The following is a 27719-nucleotide window of genomic DNA, read 5'->3' as shown; positions in this document are numbered from 1 at the left end:
TCATCCTCTTAAGGATGCTCCTGAGGTGCAAGGGCAGTTTCCAGAGCAAATATTTGCATTTCCTGAGCTTTCCCACTTTGCTGATTTCTGACAACTGTCCCAAGAACTCCTTTATGTGCATATTTTCCTGACGTACTAGATGGTACCCTTCTTTAAGAGGAAGCATTTTCTGTGCTTGTCCAAAGATTTACAGAAATATAAATCACCTAATCAAACACCTTGCAAGGTGATTTCTTGTATCTATATATTATCTCTAGAAAATATTTTTCTAATACTTGTTCTTAAAACCAGTTGGTGATTGGTGATGCAGTGGTTCAACTGGGTTGCACAGTGTTTTCTGCAAGTTTAACTTAGGAGGTCTTTTTACTTTTTATGATCACGTAATTATCACTAGGCAATATAATAACTCTAGGCAATATAACAACCCTAGGTAAAACAATAACTCTTTCTCACAGTCATTTAAAGCTCTGAAATACTTATTATCAATGTATGTATTAAAACCCTTACTGTGCTTGCTTTGAAGTTACCAATGTTAATAGGTAATACAAATAATTTTTAATGAAGGAATTAGTTTACTAAATTCCTTGAGAGGGAATGGTTTATTCCTGAATGCCACTTTGCAGCTAAACTGTTGATAAGGGATATGATTTTCAGTTGAAAATCACTATCAATAATTTGCTCAAAGCTCTTCACTAAAGATACAAACTTTGGCTTCTACAACTAATTAGTTCCAACTTCACAAATACAAAGCTTTGTCTGTGAGACTGCAAAAGGCAATGACAAACAGTGCTATTGATCCTGGCACCTGCTACTTTTTCATTCTACAGCTTTTTTAGACCTGTCAATAATCCCTCTCACAAAACCCAGGTTTTCATAAAAATTCTGCTTCATTTCAGTGTTGCTTAGATCTATAACGAATAATCTGTCAAGTCCATTAAATACTACTAGTACACAACAGATTAAATCCATAAAACATATTAAACAGAGCTCAAGAAAGTACAAAATAATAGCAACAGTGGGAAATACTAATACTATGATAGATATTTTTTTTTTTAATAAACATACTCATGCAGATTGTCTCTTAATATTGTCATTAACAGAAGATACACTGTTCCCTCACCAATGTAGGATTAGTGAAAACTATGGAAATAAACACGAGCCTTATCAAAGGCATGAAAAGAAATACCTCTGCAATGAATACGACAGAGACAGCTGACAATGAATTTCCATTTTTATTCCACTGTTCAAAATATTAAGAAATAAGGAGATGACATTTTGGCACATTACTGACAAAATATGAAAAGTATTAACAAGGACTAAAAAACCAAGTCTTTTGTGAAAATTGAGAAGGGAAGTTGACAGAATCTGACAATTTGCACTAAGCAGCTCCCAATTAAGAATGAGTTGCTGCTGTACTATTAGGTACGTATAACAGAAATTGAAGAAATTGTGAAACTTTTAGGAAGAAACATCCTGCTTAAATTTGAAAGATGGGATTTTCTTTCTTTTGTCAGTTGGCTTGTGTTTATTAGACGCTTTAACTTGGAATTTCAGGTGCACATACTTATAAACATGTATTTAAGTACTTGTTGCATACATTTGCTTAGAAATAACCATTGATACAAAGCTGTCTGCGCTTTTCTAGACAAGTTCATTGACACAGCACTTCTATATTTTAGATCCCCTCCTCCCTTTTCGATGGAGAGGGCTATCACTGCTTGACAAATGGAACAGCCACCTTGCTTTTAAAACATGATTATTTTTACATCCAGATGATTTTAAAGAAAAATTAATCAGCTGTAAAGATGACATGTCTTTAGGCATGGATACAATCCTTACAGACAGGGTCGCTGAAATACAACCTATGCATGAAATGAGTCAGCCCTTCTAGAATGTTTCTATCACCAAGGCACGGTAATTCTTTAACGGACAATGTGGGAGCTCTTCCTTGCCATCATGCATTTCTGTTAATGGAAATGCACACATACAGCAAATAGTTATGTATACATTTCCAAATTTCTGTGTTGCCTTGTAACTTAGTTTATCTCAATGGATTGCATTAAAAGCTCTTGGTGAGTGTGATCTTTATTGTGAAAAAGGATCCTATTCAGCAGTCATTATATTATCAGAAAAAATACTATCATAAATACCATAGTCATTTGCCTTCTTAAAGGCAGCTTGTTCTGAGATATGACTTGAATTTTCTCACCTTGAAACACCACCACATTTCTCTCCTGCAGTGTGCCATATCCTTTAAAGAAAAAAGAACCCTACTTTCTTTTTTATCAGTTCTATTTCTCTCCATACTTCAGAGAAACAGTCCTCTAATACAGAAAGACTTTTATATTTTCTAAGCAAATAACAATAGAAGCAACAAACATTCAAAATCCTCACTCAATTAAAAATGACTGGATTCCCACATTTCTAATACTTCATTCACCAGAGAAAAAGCAGGTGGTTTTGAGTGTGCAGATCCCAGACCATCGCACACTGCAGATCAACAAGCATTCACAAGTAATATTATCCATGCAATTTCAGTGTTATAGCTGTAGTGTGGGGAGAGAAGTTGAGGAAAGGTCTAGTCTTGCTTCTGCTTAGTAACTTCCAGTAGTTATTAATTTCCCTATACATCCTCAATAGGGCACTCCACCACAGAGAGAGGTGGTCTACTGTAGGATGAGGAAAACACCACTGGGAAGAGGAACATGTCACTTCGGACATGATAGCAATACATACCAAGCACATTATCATCTAAACTAAAATACCAGGGCATACACTTGTCGGTAAAATCCACTTTCCCATGACATGGTTTCTCCACCTTACCCACCTGACATGCTGTGGTTCCTGACATATCAGCATTCAGGAGTGCACTGCGGCAGGACCATTCCAGCCTCCACCTAAAAAGGTGTTTCTCCCTCAGACTTCTGCGAAGCTGCTTCTGTAACTCCAGTTCCTGCCAGCCTGCCACCCCCTCTGCTAGCTGCTTTTTTTAGAAAGCACTCAACCCAACAATTTCAACCCAGTGACTTCTGACTACCTGGCTCAATGACCAAGTCCACTCAGACCTCCTACCTCCAGCTTTAGCAGGGACCAGTTCCCACCAAGCATTTTTACATCAGGTTTGGCTCCAGAAATTCCCTGGAGTCCTTCAAATGTTTTTGTTGCTTTCTTCAGCTTTAGAATACAGTCTTAACATAAGACATCTTTTGTATTAACACAAAATTTAACCCACAGTTTCAGCATGCTGTTGCAAAAGAATCCACAGGATTCTTCATCAGTGTCCATGCATTCAGGAATTCACCTCGGGGCATGCTTGGGAAGAGCTCACTGGCAACTTGGTTCACATGGCAAGTATGGTTACTGGCAAGATTCTGCCCCTTTATGGTATTTCATCTCTTTGAACTGTTATAAAAGCTGTGAGTGGACATGAGACGTTCCTGGTTATACCATGGCCTGTTTCTTATCACACACCTATCTGAATAAGCATGAAGCCTAGCTTAGGAACACCTGAAGTTCACTGGGATCTTGAGATGATAAGTAATATAAAATAATGCTAAAAATAAATCTACTGATAATACCTAGGTTTTTTTGGATGTGTGTGCATGGAAAAACTCTTAGGATCACTCCATGAGGGCAAGCCACTACAGGTCCTTTAAAATGGAGCCAAACCTCTTACACAGTCAGCAAGAAATAAGGGCACTAACTAGTTGTTCTCCTTGTACACCAGGTGGCTGAAATCTTAATAGGACACTCAAGAACACGTTCAATACAAAAGATTTCAAATAGCAATGTATTATAATTTATGGTCATGAACATGCAACTCCTTCACTTATATCATCAATGGCGCAAATCAGCGCAGATCCATTTTATCAAAGCAGTGACAGTACACCTCTGCCCTGGGGTATTAAAACCTCTTTGAGAATTATACAAAACCAAGTATCAGATCACAGACAGATAATCAGAGAAGTATGAACAAATTATATTGAGTAAATATCCTAGTAGCTGCACAAAAGCGAGTTCATGAATATTTAATTCAGAAAAGGTACAGATGCATAATTTTCCTTTGAAACTTCATTTGCTATATCTCTGTAACACTTATAAAAATATCTCTATGAATTGACTGTTGCTGTCATATAACTGAAAACTAAAGAATAAGTGCTCCTCTGAGATATGCACATGGTCTCTCCCTCCCCATGTATTTGGAGTGCTCACTACTTCTGTCAGCAAAGCTTGCACCTTCCCTCAAAGATTCCTCCTCCCATCAGGTAAACGTGTGCAAGAAATGGAGGAGGCTGCTAGATAGCATATATTATTCTTCTCCTTTTCTCTTTGATGTTAAATCAGGAAAGATAATGTAGGGAGGGTTTCTAACAGAGCCAGTTGTTAATGACCCTGAGCTGCTCTATTCAGTAGCGACCTGGGTCTAAAGTATCCTCAGGGTTCCTGAAGCAACGTTGCAGCCAAATGGAGACCTAAGCCAAGAGGTGAGTCGCCAGGTCCCTGAATTCTGAGCATCTTTCAGAAGTGACTTGCTGCTCCCGCCTGTGCTTGGCAGCTTATGAGCAGACGGGAGAGCATTCAGCAGAACTGCAGCTTGCATACTGAGTACTGAATTTGTAAACATTTTTTCAGATGAAGCTGCAATTATTATAGCACTATCACCCAGAAATGCAACAGGAGTTTGAAGCAAACATATGCCAATGGCTAAAGCTCAGCCAAATATAAAGGAAAAAACATGCTTACAAAATGGTAGAAAAACTTACAAGATATTTAGAGTCATAGAATCATAGAAACATTTAGGTTGGAAAAGACCTTTAAGATCATGGAGTTTAACTGTTAACCTAGCTCTACCAAGTTCACCACTAAACCATAACCCCGAGTGCCACATCTACACATCTTTTAAATACCTCCAGTGACTCTACCACTTCCCTGGGCAGCCTGTTCCAATGCTGGATCACCCTTTTGGTGAATAAATTTTCCCTAATATCCAAATTAAACCTCTCCTGGCACAACTTGAGGCCATCTCCTCTTGTCCTATTGCTTATTACTTGGGAGAAGAGACCAACACCCACCTCGCTACAGCCTCCTTCCAGCTAGTTGTAGAGAATGACAAGGTTTCCCCTGAGCCTCCTTTCCTCCAGGCTAAACAGTCCCAGTTCCCTCAGCTGCTCCTTGTAAGACTTGCTCTCTGGACCCTTCACCAGCTTTGTTGCCCTTCTTTGGACATGCTCCAGCACTTCAATGCCTTTCTTGTAGCGAGGGACCCAAAACTGCCTGAAGATGTATTTAGTTGTAACAATAATTATATGGATTACCCTGGTAATAATGGAGATGAAGGAAGAGGAAATTACTGCTTCTGCTACAGCTTGGTATTAAGTGTGAGTCAGAAGAATAAGTTGAAAAGAGAGCTTTTCCCTACTAACATAACTTTTTATTCCCTTGATTCATGTTGTCTCATAGTCCTTATTTTAGAAAAGGCAGTTTACTTAGATTAAGTTTTACAGTTGTGGCTTTGAGTTACCTGAAGCATTGCATACACTCTTTGCTTTTTCCTCTCTACTGGTACCATCTTGTTAACAGAAGCTAATGAAATCAGAAAAAGAAAATGGAGAGGTGGGCTATTTTCCATGTACTGCACTTCCAAACCTTCAGATAGGATGTGATCGTCACAGGGACTTTGCTGCAAGTCTTGTGTACAGTTTACAACTGGGCTCTGCAAAACAGGATGCTGCTGAGCCTTTGATTTAATGAAAACTTAGGAAGGCAATCCCATTTACTGCAGGGACTGCTTTGTTCTTTCATTATGATTCTTTTTTAATGAGAAAGGCAATCGCAAGGATAAACTCTATTCCTCTCAATTTTTACATTAATTACATACAAAGCACCATTCTGGCAGAACGGGACTTATCTCCTTCAGGCAATACAGTTGTCATCTTGTAACCACACTTCAAATCTCCCGTATGAACACTGGAGTTACGTGTGCTGAATGTGGATCCTGCTACGCAGGCTAGCTGCTTGAATTGATGAATGTTTAAATATTCAATAAATCACAGGCAAATATTGATACTGCATGAAGTGGAAGAGACAACCCTCGCATTCTGCTCACAGTTGCAGGATCAAGGGTACGCAATTTACCAGACCCATAAACTTTCCTCATTGTGGTGGGAAGGGATGGTCAGTTTCATAAACAGCACTTAAGATGTTAATGTATTAAGAAGAGTCAGGCCCATATACTAACACTACAAAGGACAGTTATCCCTTAGTTCTACAGAAAATTAACTGTTCGTAATTCAGCCTGCACCCTTAAGAAACAGTTCAATATTTGGCATACTGTAATGCAATCTGGGCTAGATAGGGAGCTGCTTTATCCTCAGTTAAAATTACTGAGAACCACATTCACCCCTGTGCAGTACTCTCATTCTGTGGACCAAATTTCAAAGCTCAGTATGTGCTCACTGCCATGATACCCAAGCACGTCCAGGACTGTACCATGCAATGCCTGGCTTTCCACATGCTTAAAAGCCTTGATTTTTTTTACGTACAACATCTGTGCCCCTATCTGAATCTGTGGTACAAGTACAAATACATGTAACGGCAGCTGTAGAGATAGGGATCCAAATCATGCAGCAAGATGCACAAGTGTTCAAACTGCACTTCCTCAGAGCTTCCTTGAGCCTGCTCACTCATCCTTCTCGTGACAAGGTGTATCTTCTTAAACAGGTACTCACAGACTTGTGTTCAGATTAGCACCATGTTTGAAGGGCTGGCATGGCTGCTGGAAAAGTGTGCAAGGAGGGAGCTTCCCAGGCTCAGCAACAAAATCTAAATCTTGATCCAAACATAAATGTTTGCAAATATATGTTGCAGATTTGCCCCAAGTTTCAGATTTAGATGCTGGAATCATGAAGAAACAGTACAAAATGCCACGCTGTGATGATTTCTTGATTCTGCAAAATTCCAGTAGCTACCTGTGATGTTGCAGCTGTGAGCTGAATAATTGCATCGCCTCCCATTTTATTGCATCTGTGGTTTCTATTTATGGAGTTACTGGCATGGAATGGGCACATCTGGCTAAATGTTCCTAAACTGTATGTACATTTACCTCCAGGGTAAAACTGCCTTACTGTCAAGTAGTATATTCAGTATAGACATTGCCTTACAGCGATGGTGCAGTGTCTTGATGCAAACATGGTTCATCACCCAGGACTTTGGCCAGCCTAAAGCTTATCATCCCTTTTATGCTCACTGCATGTAAAGTCTGTAAGGTTTGCTCTCATAAAATATGCACCAGTCTTTGAACCATGGTGCAAATCTGAATGCTGTTTCTAGAAGAAACTGGTTAAGGGCATAAACCTGGCAGCCAGAAATACAGCTGAGTCTGAAATTCCTGAAGTGAGAGTGACCTGAGCATCTGTCCACTGAACTGCCTGATTTGAATCCCCCAAGGACTTTGTTAGAAGGACTGGTACCCCTAGTTCACATGCAACCGTAGAACAAATTTAATTCTCTTCATGGACAAGACCTCCCCTTTCCTCATTTAGATCAAGAGGATGGTAAGAGAAATCCCCTCTTTTTGTGTGTGTGCTGTTGTCTGCGTCAGCAGGCACAGGAAAAATAAGGTGTTCCTGTTCTTTCACTCAGTGCCCTCTTGCAGCTTGTGTTACTGGTGGCACAAAGGATACTTCTCTGAGCAGCGAAGCTATTTTGAAAGCAACCTAGTAAAACAAAAGACATCTCTGGACTGAATGAAACGCGTCAGGGATCATGAGATACTACTACAGAGAATGCAACAGCATGGGTGCTTGATTAGGCCTGGCCTTTATTGCTTTGGGGTCATCATGAGCATATTAGTGTTTGCATCATTAAACCATGGCACACAATGTTCATGCTTAACTGCTGCCACCTGCATCCTAAAGGAACAGTGCTTTCCGTTTTTCAGTTTGTATGTGCTGTGGGATATACATGATTTATTCCAACGATACTATGCAAAGGATAGACTATGCTGCTTCGGCCAGGACTACCAGAAAGACAGATATTTCATAACACAGGTCACGTGCTGTGAGTTTGGATAGCAGGTGTCTAACCTAACAACCAGGAGCACAGAAATGAGAAATAAAAACACCAGAAAGAAAGGGCTGAGGTTTCTTTTGAGCCTTTACCTGCCAAAATATTTTCACTATGTTTGGTCCCAGAATTCCCCTCTGTAGTGTTTATTTGTACCTTGTTAAACAGCTGGTAAAGCAAAACACACCTGATGAAAATTAATTAAGTCCTGAGATGCCCTGAGATGCCTGGTCCCTTGTGTGGGTGGAAAGGAGCAGCAGGGCCAAAGCAGAAAGTGTTTGTCTGCTGGTTAGTGTAAAAGGGAGAGCTGACAATGAAAAACTCAGAGGATTAAAAAAAACCCCACCCAACCTTTCCACTAGGAATAGCAAAAGAAAGCAAAGCAAAAGACAGAAAGGTCAAGTCTATTGGTTTTAATCCTATCTTTGCATCACCAATATGGTCTATGGTTTTTTACCCTGTCTTCTTACCAGCTATTTGGAGTAAACCATACTCTGCTGAAACTGCATCTGTTTCTGTATTATGGCTAAGAATGCGAGAAGACTTCATTGGACTGGAAAAGGAAATCCTGCGGTTTTCGGAAACTAGCATAAAGAATAGGATCACAAGGTCCTTTATGGAATCTATACATACAGGAAAAGTTTGACAACTCACTGAATTGTAACCATCTACAGAGTAAAATTAGATTCATGCAGTAGAGAGAGCAGCAGCATTCAGCATTTTACAGCAGGACATTTTTAAAACTCGATTGAAAGTAGAGGGAAAATTCAAGCACAAAGACAATGATTATGCAAATGGGACTGAACAGGAATCTGGCTCTAGTCATACTGTTTTTATCTAGATAGCTTGCTGGTACGCTCACAAGGTGACAGGCAAATCCTGAACACATAACACATCGTAATTCTTGCTCCTGTGAGCATGCTGTCCAAAACAGAAAATTGCACGTTACAAAAAAGATCCCTGCAATTTGAAGTGCCTGTAAACAGGCAACATTCTAGTTTCATTTCTCCTAAAGTACAGAATTCCCTCTGAATATGAAAAGGGCTCTTCAAAGCCCAGACAAAAGGACTGTTTGGCTGACCATTTTCATAATAAACATATCCCACACAGTTTGGCATCCCTAATTAGAAGCCCAGAGTAATTAGGAGAACGTGCACTGCAGACTGCAAAGCACAACGCAGCAGGGAGACTCTGCAGTGCTACTATGAGAATACCAAAGACCAGAAGGTCATTATTTTTCACTGGTCCCAAGCCACAGTTGCTGCAGTGTTTCACTTTTACAGCCCAGGGTTAGCCTGGCCCCTTGCAGCAGGAGGGCCAGGAGGAGCTGGGCCAACTTGCCTTCCCCTGCCCTGTGCTTCAAGGGGAATGCTGCTGCTCTTTGTGATGTTTCCCATGCATTTGCAGGCCAGCATGTGGGCTGGGCCATTGCCTTAAGGGACCTGGACCACTTCTCTGTTGCAGGCAGAGAGTACCATAAAGCTGCTTGGAAGCTGCTTGGCTGCAGCTTGTGCAGGTTTTGTTTCACATTTGAGGGATAACTGAGCTTTGTTCTACAGTAGAGGCGTGAGCGTACTTAAGGAAACTGAATGACAGTGAAATGCATCTTTTCCAATCAAAATCACTCCCTGTCATCCTCAGTGAAGAGAAAGTCCCATATTTCTGAAGGCTTCTCACTGAAAATTCTGACAGGATCGATGCCTTTCCAGAAGACATCTCATCTTAATGGTACAACACATATTCCCCATTACTTTATACCTAATATGGTTTGATCAGCTTAAATCATGTACCGTCTTTGTTTCCCAGGCATGTTCTTATTGGCAGTTGACAAAAAAAGGTGTTAACGTCAAAGAAATTCTGGTACGTCTACCTAAGTGAAGCACATAATACAGCTTTGTGTTAATATAACGTTGCTAGTGCAATGAAACTGAGTAAAAAGAGGCATTTACCCTTTCAATCAACAAATAGCTGACAAGCACTGCAGTAAAACAGCAACTCCTCTATAGTGCTCTACTTCCCTTCAAGTAGCCTGTTTCAGTGAGTTTAGCGGAATTAGGAATGATGTGGGGGCAGGGGGGTATCATATATCTAAATGGAGATACATAGGTGAATAGCAGGTAAATCAGGAATTTACATATGACTGAGATACTAATGTCATAAACCAATCCTAGATAGAAATGCTTAAAATATGATATTCAAGTAACAGGACTGCAATCCCTAATAGTCTCACAGGACTCTAGCTGACTCAGAGGGACAGATCACATTTGATTATATGTCAAATCTAAGACGTTACAGTTATTCTTGGGAAAAACATATTTCCATTGACATATGCTATAACCTCATCACTTAGCCTAGAAGCAGAACTCATACAGACATGCACAGATTCATAAAAACTTTTCTGAACTAGAAAATTAATGCCAGCCCCCAGTAATGAATGACAGGCTGAAAATACACGGTAACTTGTTGAACTAAAATTAAAGGAACAGCTTGCAATGTGGAGCCCTACTACCACAGAATCTGGCCCTTAAGGCTTAATGATACCCTTCTGTTCAAAATACATCTTTACTGCTCCCTCATTTCTTGTTTTCTAGAAAAACAAAAAATAGCATGTTTTCTTTTTTTAATGATGTCTAGTAGATGTGATATTTTCATTTGTAGTACACGTGAGGTGGCTTTTAGAAATAATTTATTTTTGGTGGCAAGCTGCTGATGCTTGCACCCACGTTGACTGTTTAGTAATTAACACCTTCTGGTCCACTACGGACAATTTCCCACTTACTGCTTTTTAAGATGTTAAAACTAATCTCCACCAGCTCTGTGTCCCATAGCTCCATTTCACTGATAGAAGGCTCTTTTCCTGACAGCCAAAGCTTTTCTTTTCCTCGATTAATAATAACACACAACCCAAAGGAGTATCTGGAAGTGCCCTAACAAGATTTTGTTAAGCGGAATCCTCTGCTGATGAGGGGACTGAGCTGAGATAATAGGTGTTAAAACCTTCTTCTCAACTCAGAGCTGTTACCATGGGCGAATACAGGGTTTGGCTGTGAAAACAACCGGCACAAGAGGAAGTTACCTCAAGAGAAAGAACTGAGGAAGTCCTTATTACCTATTAGATTTCTGGCATTTCAGCCAGATAAAACATGCTGGCATTCATTGCCTTATAATGACGCATTAGTGATAATAATTTTATAGCACTGTCCTCATACAAAGAAAACTCCTACAGAATTACATTCAGACCTTCAGTACTGGTGCATTAATGAGCATTGGACTGGAAGCTCTAGTGGGTATGTATTTTTAAGCGGCTACTACCATCTATGCATGTCTGAGTATGTGCATTTCTAACTGTGAAGAACCTTCTGTACTCACCTCTTTGGGGAAATAGTAAGTTCAACTTAAATTTACACATAACAAGAAAAATTAAAATTTGCATTAAAATATCCAGGATAAAAGAGAGTTTTCTAGATACCAGATTCACAATCTAACAGAAACTTTAGAGTTCAACTGCTAGAAAAAGGTGGTTGGATTTTGCATCAGAAAAATCCCAGTTTGGCCAAATTCTTTCCTTTTTGTGACTTCTGCCTGAGTAGTATCCACGTTTTAAGTCTCATGGGAAAACCTCACAAGTACAGATCTCCTTTAATACTTCTGTCACTTCTTATTTTTTGGTCAGGAGAACAAAATTGCATTAATGATGAAAAGGCTTACTCATATGGACTTCACTATGGACTTGTGCACTTTTACTGCCTTGAAACTGGTTCCCCATCTAGAGCTACAGGACAAACTTTTCTCTCTCTCTTTTTTTTTTTTTTCCTTTTTTTTTTTTTTTTTTGTGACGTGGCAATGAAGCTCAAAAGTACTCAAGAGATTCTGGCACCTGCAGGACTTGTGCATCTCCTACACTATCTGATGACATGTAGATTCATTGCAAGGTGGTGGTCCTAATCTTTGCACTCACTAAAGGGCTGTGATATTATTTTGGAAATAAATTCTGGATCCACAATATAAAAATATAGTGGAAGCTGCTGGTTCCCATGGACTAACATTAGCTGCTGGAAGCTGGCTATTCACTGCAGAAGGCTTTAGCCAGAAGAACTCAGGAATCAGGAGCTTTCATCATCTGCTAATGATGGTTTTCAGAGACCAGTGCAAATTCTAGTTTTTCATTATCACTCAGGGAGTTTATAGGGGTGAGATAAACAGTGATGGAAGGCTAAGTCAAAGAGGATCCACAGTACATCAAAATTTGGAAGAAGTCTCTAAAGAAAGAGGAGTTCCTTATGTCTCAGGAAATTATAGTTTTCAGTCCTACAGCAAATTAAGGGGGGCTTTGGCTATTTCAAGTGATACTTCCTTAGCCAGTACATTTCTGAAAAAAAACCCCAGAGATTAAGAAAGCAAGCAAAGAAAAAGATAAAGGGATGCAGTTTTTTCTGACTACCAGCCAACTTATGACGGCTTGATTTCCTAAGGAAAAAGAGGATAATTTGAAGAATCTTAAATCGTGCATATTGTGTAGAAGAATTGCACATAAAAAAAAAAAAGCCTCCTGACGTTCTCAGCACTCAGAACAGAATCATCCCATATAAAATTAATATCATTATTAAGTGATTTCCATCTCTTAACGAAGCCGAATGATTGGAGCTGCTAGAAGAACTACCTCAGTGGAACAGAGATAATGAATTTTAATAAATACACAAGCAAAAAGACAATGTCAGGCTCAATCACTTCACAATATTAAATGAGTTGGCTGCATAGTGCTACACCATCCAGCAGGAATGTTATGCTGAGTGCCTGCATCAATGCTTTCATTGTGTCTGTAGCCAATTTTGTTCTGGATTTTTTTGGACCAAACCATCTTTCTTCTTTTGACAGCTCCTTTTCCAGACTATTCCACTGGTAAGCTTAATGTTCTGCTCTCGTTGTTCGTGTGATCCGTATTCAACCACAGACCCGTTCAAACACCTTCCCCAATCCTCCTCACCCATTTTTCGTGTACCCCTAACACTTTCCCTATTCGCTTCCCAAGTCTATCTTCCCTGCACAACAGATAGCTCTGACAAACTTCTCTTTAGTCCACCACTATATTTTTAAACATAAAATTATTTATAAAATACAGTTTTAATACATTTTTATGTGTAAAACAGAGTGCTTGGTAGCATTTTTGAAATGTCAATACGTACCAGGTTTGAAATGTCAAACCTCACTCTAAATAAACCCCTGCAATGCACAGCAGTATGCTGGCCCATATACCCTCTCACAAGTGAGCATTTTCAAAAAAGTAAAATCTATTTAAAAGTCATAGGGACTTGGCTTCCACAGTATCTAAATCAGTCCTGAAAAGGACGTTTCTGGGACAGAACTAGTGAACATCTAGGCAATCCTGCACTCAGAATAATAATAATTTTAAACACAGTTCTCCAGAAAGATGGTACTACTACATGCATTAAACCTTTTGGAGAGCAAAGCCTGTGATGATGTTTCTCCCTACGCAAACTGAAATACCAAGACAGTGAAACACTGCCTGAGCAATCTCTCCCTATCTAAGAGATTTCCTTAGATTCCATTTCCTCTACAGATTGGCCTTCGTCACTTCTGAAAAATGTCAATGGAGACCATGGTTTATAAAACTGAAGCTGTAACACATTTAAATGTTTTGTGCTTCAGTACAGCAGTATATTTCTGACTGGTTTTTTTTTGCATGGAAATGAAGTCCTTGCTGTTTTGGAACACTTTATAGTATTATATCACAAGACTGTACTGTGAGTGAAGAACTTAAGCTTCAGGCCTGTTCCCAAATCATTAAAAGATGTACCATCAAAGAACGATCCAAAAATACTTGTTCCTGTAAGAAAACACGAACCTCTCAGTATGCTGATAAATGTACCACAGCCTAATACATTTTGTAGTTATTTTCATCCATAGAGCCCTTCTCTCCTTATGTCAGGAGAGCAGAGTCAGGAAAGCACATGTTATTTTTGCTCTTTTATTTTGCTTTTAATCCACATGTTCTGTGAAGGTGAATAAATAAAAAAGATTACAAAAAAATGAGTGGGTGAGAAATGTACTTAAAACGCATTTACTTCCCACACCTCTTCTAGATATGAAATCTCAAAGAAAGGAGGGATGGGCGGGCCAGGCACAAACTCCCTGTATTATATATAGACTCTGAAAGAGAGGATCATTTGACACAGTACCAAAGTGTACTATAATGCATTTCTCACTTTGGAGGTCATATTGGTTATACAGGACCTGTTGCAAAACAGTGACAGGGCCATAGAGCTGCTCTGCCCACATAGCACCCCACAGAGACAGCATCCTGAACTCCCTCTCTTCATCTTCTACTTCCCAATGGCTAAAAATTGGCTGCCATTTTTTTCTAATAGGTGAACTATTGAATTGCTGTGGTCAGTAACTCAAACTAGCAAGCTCTTCTTTGCTTGCAGCTGAGCTCTCCTTAGCCTATCCAAGATGTAAAGCATAGTAGTATTTCCCAGGAAGGCATGCAGCCAAATCCAAAATGAACCCTGAGTTTGTGGTTACGGTGCCAGAGAGGCAGGTGTAAGAGGAGCATTCCTGTAAGAACAGTTAGGAAGTGAAAAGTACTGCTTTTAGGCAGCACCACTATCCCCAACATATACTGATTCATTCTTTGCTAATGAAGATTTGTTGGGGTTCTTTCAGTTCATCCAATATGTATTACTAGTAATATAAATATGTAACAAATGTTAATGGCATATGTATCTAAATCACATAGCTGCTTGTTCTGCAAAAGCCTTTACCCTCACTGTTTTCTATCAAACACTTTCAGAGAGGCACTTACCTTGTCTGACAGCTAGTGTTGTTGTGTAGACCAAGAACAGAAGGATATAATTGAGGAAGCTCTGAAAAACAGGTGTGTTGGCATGGAAATCTTCTGACAAATACTTGCTTGTGAGACCGATGCCACAGATAAGGAGGGAGAGTACCTGGCCGAGCGCCACAGACAGCAAGAGATCCCTAAAATGAATGAGAAAAACAGATATAAAACACTCAGCCTCCTTGTCAAGGAGGAAATGCTCATCCTCCTCCAGGAATCATGTTCGACAGTGAGAAGACTAAGACATGGGAAGAAACGCGATGCTTCAGTTAATGAGGGATCTGCTGGGTGTAGCCGACATAACGTTTCCATTATTTCTGCTTTTACCACAGGCTTAAACATTGCCCAAACACACTAGCTTTTATTCAGATATTAAACAACAGCAGATGGTACATCTCTATCATTTAATTTCACGTTTCACATTTCACAAAGGATAAATGATAGTTTAAATCAACCAAAATACAGCACTGCTTCCTTTGAGCATCTTCCCTAACAGAAAGACCTAGTAGTATCATTCAGACAGTGGGAATCACAGCTCTTCAAGGACTTAGTAGCCACAGAGAAAAAGCAGAGAAAAAATTTTATTGTGTTTCACCATCAACATGAATTTACTATATAACTTACTTCCTCTCACTTAATTTCCATTTCACTGTACAAACTATTCTTCCCATCTACTGTGCAAATATATGAACTTTTTCTTTCATCTTCGTCACTGTTTACTTCCTCTTCTGCTCAGCAGGAGTGGGAGGTTCCCCTTTTTCCTTTCCTGTCTTCTTCTGGTTCTTAAAAATGTATTTTCTGGTTTGGCTTCTTGCTTTAATCTGTTTTTCTTGACTTTAATCTCCAGTCTCCTCTGCATTCCCCTATTACAATGTTCCCCATTCTCTCTCCTCACAGGTCTCTGACAGTTGCTCCTTTTGTGCATGTCCTCTGTCTTCCTATAGCTTTCTCATCTTTCTTCAAGAAACCACTATATCTGAAAGCCCTTTCCCCTTCCAACTATATCTCTTTTACTCTTCTCACAGAATTTATTGTCTAACTGCGCTGCACAATTCAGTCCAAACAATTGCCCTTTTCCAATTATTATCTCTTATCCTCACAGTGCAGGAATATGTGTATTTTTAATTGTCCTTAAGAGGTTTCCCAGGTTCTCCATGTGTCGGTATTTTCACGCTGACTAGTCCTGCTCCCCAGTTACACCTTCCCGTGCAGAAGCATGCAATGCAAAAGTGTTGACCTGGAAGAGGAGCAAGCACGACGACCGCAAGGGACAGCAAAAGGACATCCAAAGGGTACAGACAGATAGTTCAAGCCTTGCTGGCTGCAGCTGTCACCAACTACCAGAAAAGAGGGGTAGTAGGTCCCTGGGGGAACCCACGAAGGAGAGGGGAAGGTGGGAGAGGAGCACACTCTACAGTCTCATCAGAGCCTGGTACGAGGAAAGGGGATTAGTCAATCCTAAGGGAGTAGACAAAGGAGGGCAGCACTCTGCTCAGCTGCAACAGTATTTCATGTGTGTTCTCCTCTGCCAGATGGTTAAAAAAAATTGCTTCAAGGCTGCTTTGCTTTCCCTACAGATTTCCCTGACCTCGGCTGGGCATATTCAGCAGCCATAAGCATCTGTGCTCCCATAACAACTTTCCGGGTAAAATCAAATGGCAAATTTGTTTCCCTTTTTCTCATAAACAATCCTCCCACTAATGTGTCTGGGTGTCAGCTGTGGCATGATTCAACCAAACAGACACTGAAACCACAGCAGTCTGGGTAGTTATATTCAGCTAACATACATCGCTGACAAACAGCCTGACACAAATAGTAAGAGTACAAACTTTATTGTGCTAAACCCCATGTTTTGACGGCAGACTGCTGGATAAGTAGCAACTAAGACTCCACAACTGCTGCCTCCACTTTCACATTACTCACTCTACTGTGAAACGTAACCATGGGAAACAAACACACTCAACAGAGATGATGTCTGAGACTATGATGTGAACACTGCCAAATCCATGGATCCTCAGTTCCTGCCATTACCTGCTATACTGTTGACCTAAAGCAGGAAACCTGAACAGTGACTGCAATTTAAATCCACATATTAATCTTGTAAATTTGTTGACAGTTCTTCATTTAGCTGGATCGTGTTTCCTAGGTCCTTCTTGTGTAATGAAGTTTCATGCAGGCTGTCCTTTTGCCTAATGCAGTTTTTGTAGTTTTATTTCGTTTGTAAGTTAAATGTTTGCAAATATCTATCTCTAAATGTGTTGCTTGCTTTAAGGAGGTGCAGGTTTTTATTAGGTGTTCTCTGTACCTCAGCTATGCCCACGAGTAAATGTTGTATTATGTCCATTGTAGGACTACATCTGTTCTGGAAAGAAGCCTCTTCGATCCTGCTTAGATTTACAGAAAGCTAAATATATCCTCAGTCATTAAAGGATTTTCCCATTAAAATATTCCTTGCTCCATATGGCAGTTAGCTGTTGGACATCACTAATCATTACATTTTTTTTAGACTGGTGGAAAGTTTGATGAGGTCTTATAAAAGACATAACTTTTTTATCTCAGCTTTCTATATTCAGGTATGTCACCAAGCCTAACCAGGCAGTACCGATGTCTGTACTAAAAATCCAATCAACAAAAAATGAAAAACCCTAGGTAATATCTCAAGGCTGTATCCGATAACTGTAGCCCTCTCTGGAGTACATTTTGATTCTGTCATTGCCATTTTGCAATTATAAAACAGATGTACTTTTTTCATAATTAATTCTTTGGCAAGGCATTCAACCACATCTACAAGCAGCAGTTTTCCTGAAGAGTTCAAGCAGCCATCTACAGCCTGACATATATATATAGAGAGAGACACACATACATATATATATAGACACACACACATATACAATCTCCTGTCCTCAGCTTCTGTATTTTACATTTCATGAACATACAAACAAGAAGGTAACTCAAGGTAATTCAGATTTTATGGTCTTCTTCCTAAGAAGTAATTTAAAACAGCTTTCTATGTCTTCTGTCAATTACAAAATGCATCAAAAATTCCATTCAATATTGTATTACTTAAAGTCATTAAAGAAGGGTAGTTAGGAGTTCAGTAAAAGTAGACATGGACAAGAATCTGGACTGTGAACCTGAACACCTCCAAGTCTATAGATAAAGGCTGGATGTGGATCAGAGTATTATCTTTGTAGCTTGAAACAGCCTTTAAGTAAAAATTGTCTTTTGGGTATCAACTCAATGAAAAAAATGCAGAAAACTACTTTGAGGAAGACCAGTGTAAGTAGTACAGCCATCACTGGCTTTCAAAACACTGACTGTGTAAGTGATACTGAATAAGTACTGCTCGTCTCTGATTTTTGCACACATTTGGCATTTTTAACTATGTAAGAAAACTCATATGTAAGAACAATCAAGCTGTTGTGTTCCTCTTCCAGTCAGAACTTAGTTAAACATTTCATAGACAATGTATGACATAGAAAGATACATCTCTTATTCTTATCTCATCAGTGCAAAGAGTAGCATAAGTTAGATGGTTAAGCAGAACTAATTCAAACATCCATGAAGTACACAGACTTCAAGCAAAGATGATCCATTTTACACAGTATAGCTATTCTTAAGACGGTTGATGCCCACATTAAGCTCTCCTACCATACCTAAAAATGTGTCCATTACAGACTTGAATGACAAATAGCAGCACAGAAGACTTGGTATGCTTCCCTTATCTCATAAGCGTAGGTTGCAACAAACACTAACCACCATGGAAAACAGGTGAAATGAATGTATGAAAGAAACAAAAGCACAAGATCAACAAAATGCTGATTTTTGCCTTGCATGAATGGAAGATAACAACTCATCTCTCTCCAAGCAGAAAAGTAGAAAAAAATCTTACATTATTTGTTTGAATTAATGACAACATCAGAAGCAACAAAGAATAATATAATGTTTGGATAACCCTAGTAACTAATGTAAGATGCCTGAATTGTAGAGAAAATGCCTGATAGCATTATCTGTATTTCATTTTTCCTGCCAACAATTTTCTAATAATAAAAGAGTCTTAGCTCCTGAGCCTTTAATACCTGGATAAGAATAATCATATACATATTCTTTTTTAAGAAGCAGCAGCAAACAAACATTGAAAAGAAGCTTTCAGTGGCTGTGGAAGACCTACTTCATTCTTTAGACAGAGCAAAAAGTGACTCGTTGCTGTCATCTCTGGCACTCAGTATATTTCCTAAATACTGTAATACTGTTGAAATACGAAACATGGATCTTATCTGCAACACCTTCCATGTTGGTTTTCATACCCTCCACTACTCAGACTAGCACAAAGAATGGTTTCTTCCCTAAGCCTTTGGTCTACCATGCTGGCTTCAGCAGTACATTCATTCACTGAGGAAGCAACATTCATTCATACCTTGAAGAAAAGCATATGGTTTCAGGGCCTTCAAACAGCACCAAAAAGAGTCTCAGTATAAAAAGCTTTATAAAAGTGAAGGTTTCTGATTTTCGGGGTCCAATTTCTCTTTAGTTGAGAGCTATTATTTTTCTCTACTTGTATTCTATTTAAATCAAAATAAAGCAGTTCTTCAGAAATCCCATTTTTCCTCCCTAAGATCAACAGCATCTTCTCAAGCTAAGTAAGAATAGGGGAAGATTTGCAGCTTGTCTCTAAACTTTAATCTCATGAACAAATGGAATCACAGAATCATTTAGGTTGGAAAAGATGTTTAAGATCATTGAGTCCAACCATTAACCTAGCACTGCCCAGTCTACCACTAAACTATGTCCCTAAGTGCCACATCTACACATCTTTTAAATACCTCCAGGGACTGTGACTCAACCATGTCCCTGAGCAGCCTGTTCAAATGCTTGGCTTCCCTTTTCGTGAAGTTTTTCCTGATATCCAATCTCAACCTTCCCTGGCGCAACTTGAGGCTGTTTCCTCTCATCTTAACAATAGTCATTCACTAATACAGAGCAAATAGAAGACATTCTTCTCCTTAAACCATCAATTTACGGCCAGCTTTAGTAATGTTTTTGCTTGAATTAAAATCCTGCATTGGAACCAATCAAATTCATTTCACTGTTGCTACACTTGCCAGTTAATCTGTCCAGCATTTCCTATTGAGTCAGATGGGTATTTTGTAGTAAGAAGTAGGTCAGAATCAGTCCTGAATCTCCAGGTGTCACACTGCTAGGCATCTATCATGGGTTTTTCATGATACCCTAACAGAAATCAAACAATAATTCTTTATCACCTCTTTAAAAGAGGAGCCAGAAGACAAAGCATTATCTTCGCATTGGGAGCCATTTAATTCTGTTTAAATGCCTGGGCTGGTAGCTGCTGAGCATCATTTTTACTTGCTCCTCCAGGCATACAGAAATTTCTGCCACTTGAGTTTCTCCTTGTTTATCAGCCATGATAAGACCATGAACTTCTGAAGGCAGACATTCCCATATCAAAGAAGTCTGAAGCTAGCGCTTGTTGCTTGCACATATGCACTAGTGTGGTACAAAGTAGTAAACAGCTATTCTCACGTTCATCTGTTAATATTTTTCATAAAGTTAAAACATTTAGCTTTGACTATTAGCTCATTTCCATGTCCTCCCCAGAACATTAAAACACCATTCACAACACAAAATAAATGCAGGGCAACATTCAGAAGGGACCACACAGTCACAGCTGCTGTATGCTGGAGAAACAGCGACATACAGAGAGCGGCCAAGTGATTTAAACATTTGGGCCTGTTTTACTCTGACACTAAATCCTGTTTTAAAGCACTCTCCATGACAATTTTATTTTAATTTAATTGCTTTCCCTCCTCTCTTTTGTAGTTTATTTGGTCTCTTTCCACCGATGGGTCCCCACTGCATCAGTTAGAGGGTAACTCAGAGGGTAAAGAACAGAGGCTACTGCTACTTTTAATCTTCAGCATGAGGTGTGTTAATCCTTCAGCGTGCCAAAGGCTCCAGGAGATGAGAGATTAGCAGTCTGTTTCCTGAGCTGAGATTTCACTAGAGGAACACATCTGTAAAGGCTGCTGCATAGCACTGTTAAAAGTGGGCCTGCAGGCAGGACCACGCTTTCTCCATGATGGTAATGACTGCTATACAAAGTTACTGCTCCAAATGTTCCAAGCATGTATTTAAAAAAAGAAAAAAACATATACACTTCATTTAGAGACTGATTACTGCTATGCCATAGCAAAGTTGATGATGTCTGTCACTACACTGTGATTTTGCCAAGCTTCTTCACTTCAGTGCATTTTAGCATGTTTCTGTAAAAGCTCAAGAAAAAATAAAACAAAGTCTTATAAACTTTACTTTGATTCAAACTGAGCTGAAATTATGCCCCTATAAGAATCCAGTCGAATTCATTTAAATGTTTAAAGGTGGATGTGGAATCTTATTATATACACCTACCGATAGCAATGTTGACACACATTCCCACAGGAACAGCATACATGTCAAAAACTCAAACTCTATCTCCCACCACCGCCCCAATGTGGCTGCTTCCACTGTGGCCAAGTTCCTAAATTTCCACAGTACCCTGCATTTGAATAGCTGCTTAATGAGGACATGGACATTACTTCCACATTTTGCTGTTCACACTTAACACACACATAGGCAGCTTGTGAAAGAATAAATTAACAAGATTTGGTAAAACTTCTTTTCAGGGCAATCAACTGACCTCTCATTGAAAGCAAAAGCTGCAGATTTTATGATAGGTCTTAAGCATATGAAGCTTCCTATTAGTCCTGCACTGCTCTGAAATCAATTGCATCTGGAGAATAAGATTCTACACTAATTTTGCATGGAAACTTATCTTTTCTTATTTTCCCATTATTCTGACATGCTTGTTACACGGGAAAGAAATTCTACAAGTTGGCACACACAAGCCTTCTGTCCTCTGCTTCTCTCAATAGGGTTAAGGATTGCAGCAAGTAGGTTCAATTAATGCATGAAATTTAGAGCAATTTACAGAAGTAGTCACAATATTCTATAATAAACTGTTCATAGCAGTAAAGGGAAACCAAGTTCCCCTACATATATACTGATAATAACATCATTGGCACGTGTGCCACATTTATTCTATTAGCCAAATGCTCCCATAGTGTACATTCTCCATGATCATTCTAGGTGATGCCTCAAGAAAATATGATGGTCTTGAAGGTCTAAACAAAGGATATTTTATATATTTCTAATAGGGCAGAACAAAACAACAAAAAATATTTTCAGAATATAGGCATCAAGCCATTGTTGAACAGTGAAATACCAAAGCCTGAATCCCAGCTGAACCCATATACTGCATTAAAATATGAATAACTCTTAATATTAACCTTCAAATCAGAGAGTGAAACCCATGCAACACCAACCCTATCCATCACTTAATTCCCCCTGAGTCATTATTTTGAAATCTTCAGTCACATTTAAATGATGTATAGGCTTTGTACTGGGTATCGGCACAAAGCGTGAAGTTTCTACCTGGTGAGTTGCAGGGTACCTCAACCTCCCAGTGATGCTCAAAAGAAATGCAGGTTCTCTGCAGTATCTTGATAGCTCTTTATTTTCCAAATGTGAACACTTTAATGTCTTTAGGATGGTACCATGGACTTCATGCATTTCAAACCTTCAGGCTGGTCTGAAAAGCTCCAGGCCTTGACACCCTAGGGCCTAATTTGTGAAGAAAAGCGAGTAGGGGAGTAAAACACTACTCGTGAGTTCCTCATCTGGTTTCTGTTCTGTGTCCCAAGTAAGCTGAAAAAGAACACCCACACACACCCACACACCCTCCTAAAATCAAGCCTTTGAGCCCTTCCAGGAGGGCCAGGAGTACAAAATTAATTCCTTCTCACTGCAGTTAAAAGACTTGATGCCTTAATCTGGGGAGCGGAGGGGACCTCTGCACCTTCTTGCTCTCATCACCCTCTCTTGCCACCTCCCCAGCTCCCCACCACCTCCTTATTCACTCACACTCTGGCTCTAGACCAAACTTTATAGATACTTTCCTCTGTATTGCATGTTATCAGCTGTATCTATGTGTTCCCCATCATCTATGATGTTTCTGTAACAAGTCACCGACTTGGATGGGGCCCCAATGAGGGAAGTGGGGTTGTTTTTCCCTTTGGTGAACACAGGGAGAAGGCTGTGGGTATAGCAAGGCCCAGGCAGGCAGAGGAGAGCCACCGCACAAAGCCAAGGGTTGCAGCTCACCCAGCATCCCAGGGACAGCCCTGAGGAAAGGGAAGGGACAGACAGACCTGGCCACATGGCTGGTACTTCCCGAGAGCTGGAGGATCCCAGCAGTCACCACCTTGACTGGAAGGCCACGCTGGGCAAGGGGAGAGCTGCACATGTTTCTTATCCTTCACCTTTTGGCTTTCCTCATTGCTTTGAGTTTTTTCTATTCAAAGTGTTAACGTTCTAATTTCTATTCAAATACGACTGGGCTTGAATTTAAAAGCCTTCTGGGGAGCTCACTAGAATTCAAGGTCTAGGCACATCTGCCTCAAAGCTGTGGCTGACTCAGGTTCTGCTGCTTTTAAGTAACAGTTTGAGGGACCAGCACAGATTGCTGGCTTCAGATGAAAAAAAAAGCAGAATTATATTCACCAAGTCTCAGGAGTCTCTGGAGCAGCTTCTTAAGATGACATCTTACCTAAAAAAATTCCCAACTCTTGCATATTGCCAGTTGCAGAAATTCTTGAAAATGGGTTTAATTTATAATAAGCTTTAACCCAATTTCACACACACACACACGTGCTCACAAATATGTCTTTTACAATTCTTTAATAACAAAGGAACTGGATTTTTTTAAAAGACTATTCTTACACAGATAAAACTTACCCCTGCACTTACTATTTAGCAAGATGCTACTGACATAATCTGCTGCACTACCTGTTAAGTGCAAAGAAGGCACTTCTCTTGTATTTTTAAATAAGAAATACATCAAAAAATAGCAAAGGAAAGTGTGGTCACAAAATTTCCATGCTATTATCTTGACAGAGTCCGGTGGTAAATCATTATGGGCAAACTGGAGGCACAGGGTGTGTGTTGATGCAATAGTTAGCTTCATCCTACCAGTAAGTCAACAAAGAAAAAAAGCGCAAGTTTATCCTAAAAACACGCCGAAGTTTTGAAACAGCCATCTGCTTTCCAATCAGAAATTTCCTATTGCTTGCTCAGCTACAAATCACAGGACTTGGAGCACCCAGGCTTTTTCTCTTTAAGAATGAAGGTCTCTCTATTTACACTTCTTGGCCACTTCCTTGTCTAGGGAGCACTGGATAGACTGAAAATATTCCAATCTTTCTGATGGAATCAAAAATACAATTCTAGATGAACTTCCAATAATGGAATTGTATTTCAGGTTATTTTGGCCAAATAAACCGATTTAAGCTAGCTGCAGCCCATAACTTTTTATAAATGTCACTTTCTACCCAAGTACGACCAGAGAAATTAAGACTCCTAGATCTAAAGATCTGATGTAGATTAGAATAATAAATGACAGAATTAACTTTCCACATGAGAGCTTACAAAAGTAGTTACAAACACTAATTGAGGAATATGGTACTTTTAAACAAGTAACTTTTCTTCTATAATTTTCCAAAAATTAATTCAATAAGTGAGATTTCCAGTCTTAGAAACAGAAAAATGTCCTGAAGTATGGATTAAGAGTGACCTGTAATTTCTCAGGCTGGAATTCCATAGGAAATATGACAGCTGCTGAAAATACTACATTTTAGCCAATGAAAGCTAGGCAGCCATTGGGCTCCTGATCACCATTAGTTTTGCAATTCAGGAATAAAGCACACAAATAGATGTCTTTTTATAAGACAGGTATTTGTTCTTACTCTGTTTCAAATACACCAGTCTGAGCTTTCAGCTGTTGGAAGGCATGTGGGATGTGGAAGGACTGACAGCTCTCCGTCTCGGAGAAAACGAAGTTCTCTGTCACATTTTATTAGTTCATCTCACTTGCAGTGGTTTTTACGCCTGAGGTTCAGGACATTATAAATACAGTGATAGAAATATGAGAAACAGTTTTAAAAGTTTCAGTTTTGTTAAGATCATCATTAGCTCCCAGTTTTCTCAGAGGAGCTGAGAGCCTACAGTAATAGACCTGGATGATTCCCAGCATCAAGAAAAATAGCTCACTGGTGCGCTAAGAAGTACAACATCACTTCTTATTGCTCTCTTGCCATTATTGTACAGTGCTAATATAGTTTAAACTGATGGTGGTTTATGGACTAAGTCTTACAGCTATTGAGAGACAGTTGATAAAGAAGGAGGTGAAAAACATTATAGCTCCTGCTATACCCTTGCCACTGATAAGCCAATCTTGACGGAACGCTCTGATGGAAAACAAGTTTAAATGACTCAAGATTCCTCAAGTAATAGATGCTACTGTAACTTAATTCAGTGTTGTCAGAAACAAGAAGTATGGGCTTGGAAAATTAGGTAGTTTCTAGAAAATGGTATGTGAGTCAGTATGATGGATGACTTCAGATTTTTCCTGATGCTCCTGAAAATTGCTAAAGTTGTTCCTGTATTTCTGTCCCTGTAAAATGCGTAACTCTAAGCATATGCACTTCTGAGTACTGGCTGTGCATCCACAATTATGCACCTAAAGCAATTATAGTTCATTTGTTTCTCCAATAAAATTAGAGGTTAAAATGTGACAGGTATGAATATTGAAAGTTCAAAGGTACATCTATGAAGATCATGGCTGTCTTTCGGAGAACTAAAACTACTAATTCAATTATTACACGATGTAGATATTTTTTTTAATATATATCAGCACATCTGCAAAATGCAGACATTACATAACAATGACTTCATTCTGGATGGTAATTAATATCTAATATAAAAGTTTAATTTAAAAATAAAATTGATATGCCTAGATTTTGCAAAATCTTCTGCTTGGCTAAAACTATATATAAAGCTTCAGAACACAACTTTTTTTTTTTTTTTAAACCTTTCTAGACATTATCAATGATGTTTTCAATGACATTGAAACATGGAAGAATTGGAAAATCACTGCTTCAGAGGGCTGCGTTTTCTCCCCAGGTAGGCATGTATAGTTCCCATAAATTTGAATCTTCTTTACAGTAAGTTCCAGCTATTGTCTACATGCTTAAAACACATCAAAGGAACCTTACAAAAAATGTCCTTAAATTGGCCCTTGAATATTGGCCTCTTAATTGCAGCCCTGGTACAGAAAGGCAAAGGATACCCACATTAGCATTTCACTGAGGATGCATTAATCTGCTGCGCACTTTCCCAAATCTCCAGTTACTTCAAAGGAGAGATGCTCGTGTGCCTGTGGCTCATTCTGACTTCCAATTCTTCAGGGCCCTGACCTCTCATTGTTTCCCACGTGTGGGTTAGTATTGCTGATGCATCATTCAGCAGCCCCTGAAGCAGGAGTAATGCTCAGATTTGCTTGTTCATGGATATTATGACAAATGCAAGGACATTAAAATTTTACACATTTTTTTTCCCCCCAACAGTTCATTAATGCATAGAGGCCAGGATTTTCCCTTTTCAAGTGACTGTCTTTCTCTACCCTCTTCTTGCCTGTGAACCCTGCATACCTAGTTTTATGGTGGAACAACTTCATTAAGGAGGAACAGAAAACATCCGCATCAGATCTATCACTAATCTGGTGGTTAAGACACCACAGGAGGTAGAATATATAAGTGTGAGTCCATGGAATGAGAGCACTGAAGCCACTTACACAAACGATTTAGGGGATCAACTGTTTCACAGAGCTGGGTACCACCTTCTGGAAGAGAAGGTTCTGCTCCAGCTCCAGAGGAACTGCAGAGTCACAGCTGGAGAACGAATTTCTGGTTTAGGTAGGTAACTACCCCAGGGCTGCAGCAATGAGGGGTTTCAGTAGGCTACACTATTCCTGGCCCAGCTGGACCAGTTTTGAGTGCCCTGCTTACATGACTTGAAAGGTGTTGAGTTTTCTCTTATGTGTGCTACTGGTCCTTTCTAAAACCAAGGTCCCTCTAAGGCATTTCAAGTTGGGTGGCCAGAACTGATGCAGTGATAACCCATAGGTACTTTCACAGCTCCTCTCTGCCTTTCTTATTTCTGCAACACCACAGGTCTGCAGGAAAGAAAGCACTTGGTGAAAGGGGCCGCTGCAAAGCCAGCTTCCTCAAAGGGATGTGGAGTGCAGGTACTTCTCTTTGCTTTTGCTGTTTGCTGACTACACTGCAGTGATAGCCATTACCCCACCAAATCTACACAGGAGGTCCAAACTTCTGCACCTCCATTTGAATTTCTATTCCACATAAATTAAAAAGAAAAAAAAAGGTATTTTGAACAGAAATTACAACTGGAAAGAATTCACCTCCTGCTAAATGGAAAGTCCAGCTATCTTTAACACAAAGTTCTTCTTCAGGTATGAGTGTGATGATTCTGGCTTACTGGCTCCAAGATAAATCTCTCCCTTCCTCTCTTCCTTTCTGTTCCGTGGAACAGCATGACTGCCTCTGTAAACACTGTAAATATACTGCAGACCTGACACACAATGATGGAACAGGCTAAGCTGAAAAAACATAAGGGCGCTGATCTCATTTTTGCTGGTCTTAATAGAGTTTAAAATTGCAAGGTGTTTGAAATAAAAAAAAAAAAAAAGAAAAAATTGGAAGTTATCTGGGAGGGGGTCAGCCACAGATTTTTAGAGGGTCAGGACAGAAAAACTCCTGGCCTAGAGGATACTGCTGTGGTGCCAAATGTACAAACAAAGCCACCGATGACCTAAAGGACAAGAATT

At 39.5% G+C, this 27719-nt stretch overlaps 1 protein-coding gene across 1 annotated transcript in view; it reads right to left on the bottom strand.

Annotated features, from left to right (window-relative positions):
- SLC35F1 (solute carrier family 35 member F1) overlaps positions 1-27719 on the bottom strand; it is a 251330-nt gene that overhangs the window by 91678 nt on the left and 131933 nt on the right. Inside the window, exon 2 of the mRNA XM_055811114.1 lies at positions 14888-15063. Coding sequence (XP_055667089.1) covers positions 14888-15063 — 176 coding nt within the window. The remainder of the gene's footprint in view (positions 1-14887; positions 15064-27719) is intronic.

The sequence above is a fragment of the Falco peregrinus genome, chromosome 7, assembly GCF_023634155.1.
Source record: "Falco peregrinus isolate bFalPer1 chromosome 7, bFalPer1.pri, whole genome shotgun sequence".
Taxonomy (NCBI): domain Eukaryota; kingdom Metazoa; phylum Chordata; class Aves; order Falconiformes; family Falconidae; genus Falco; species Falco peregrinus.
Note: the sequence above shows the minus strand (reverse complement) of the source record. Positions and strands in the feature narration are given on the sequence as shown.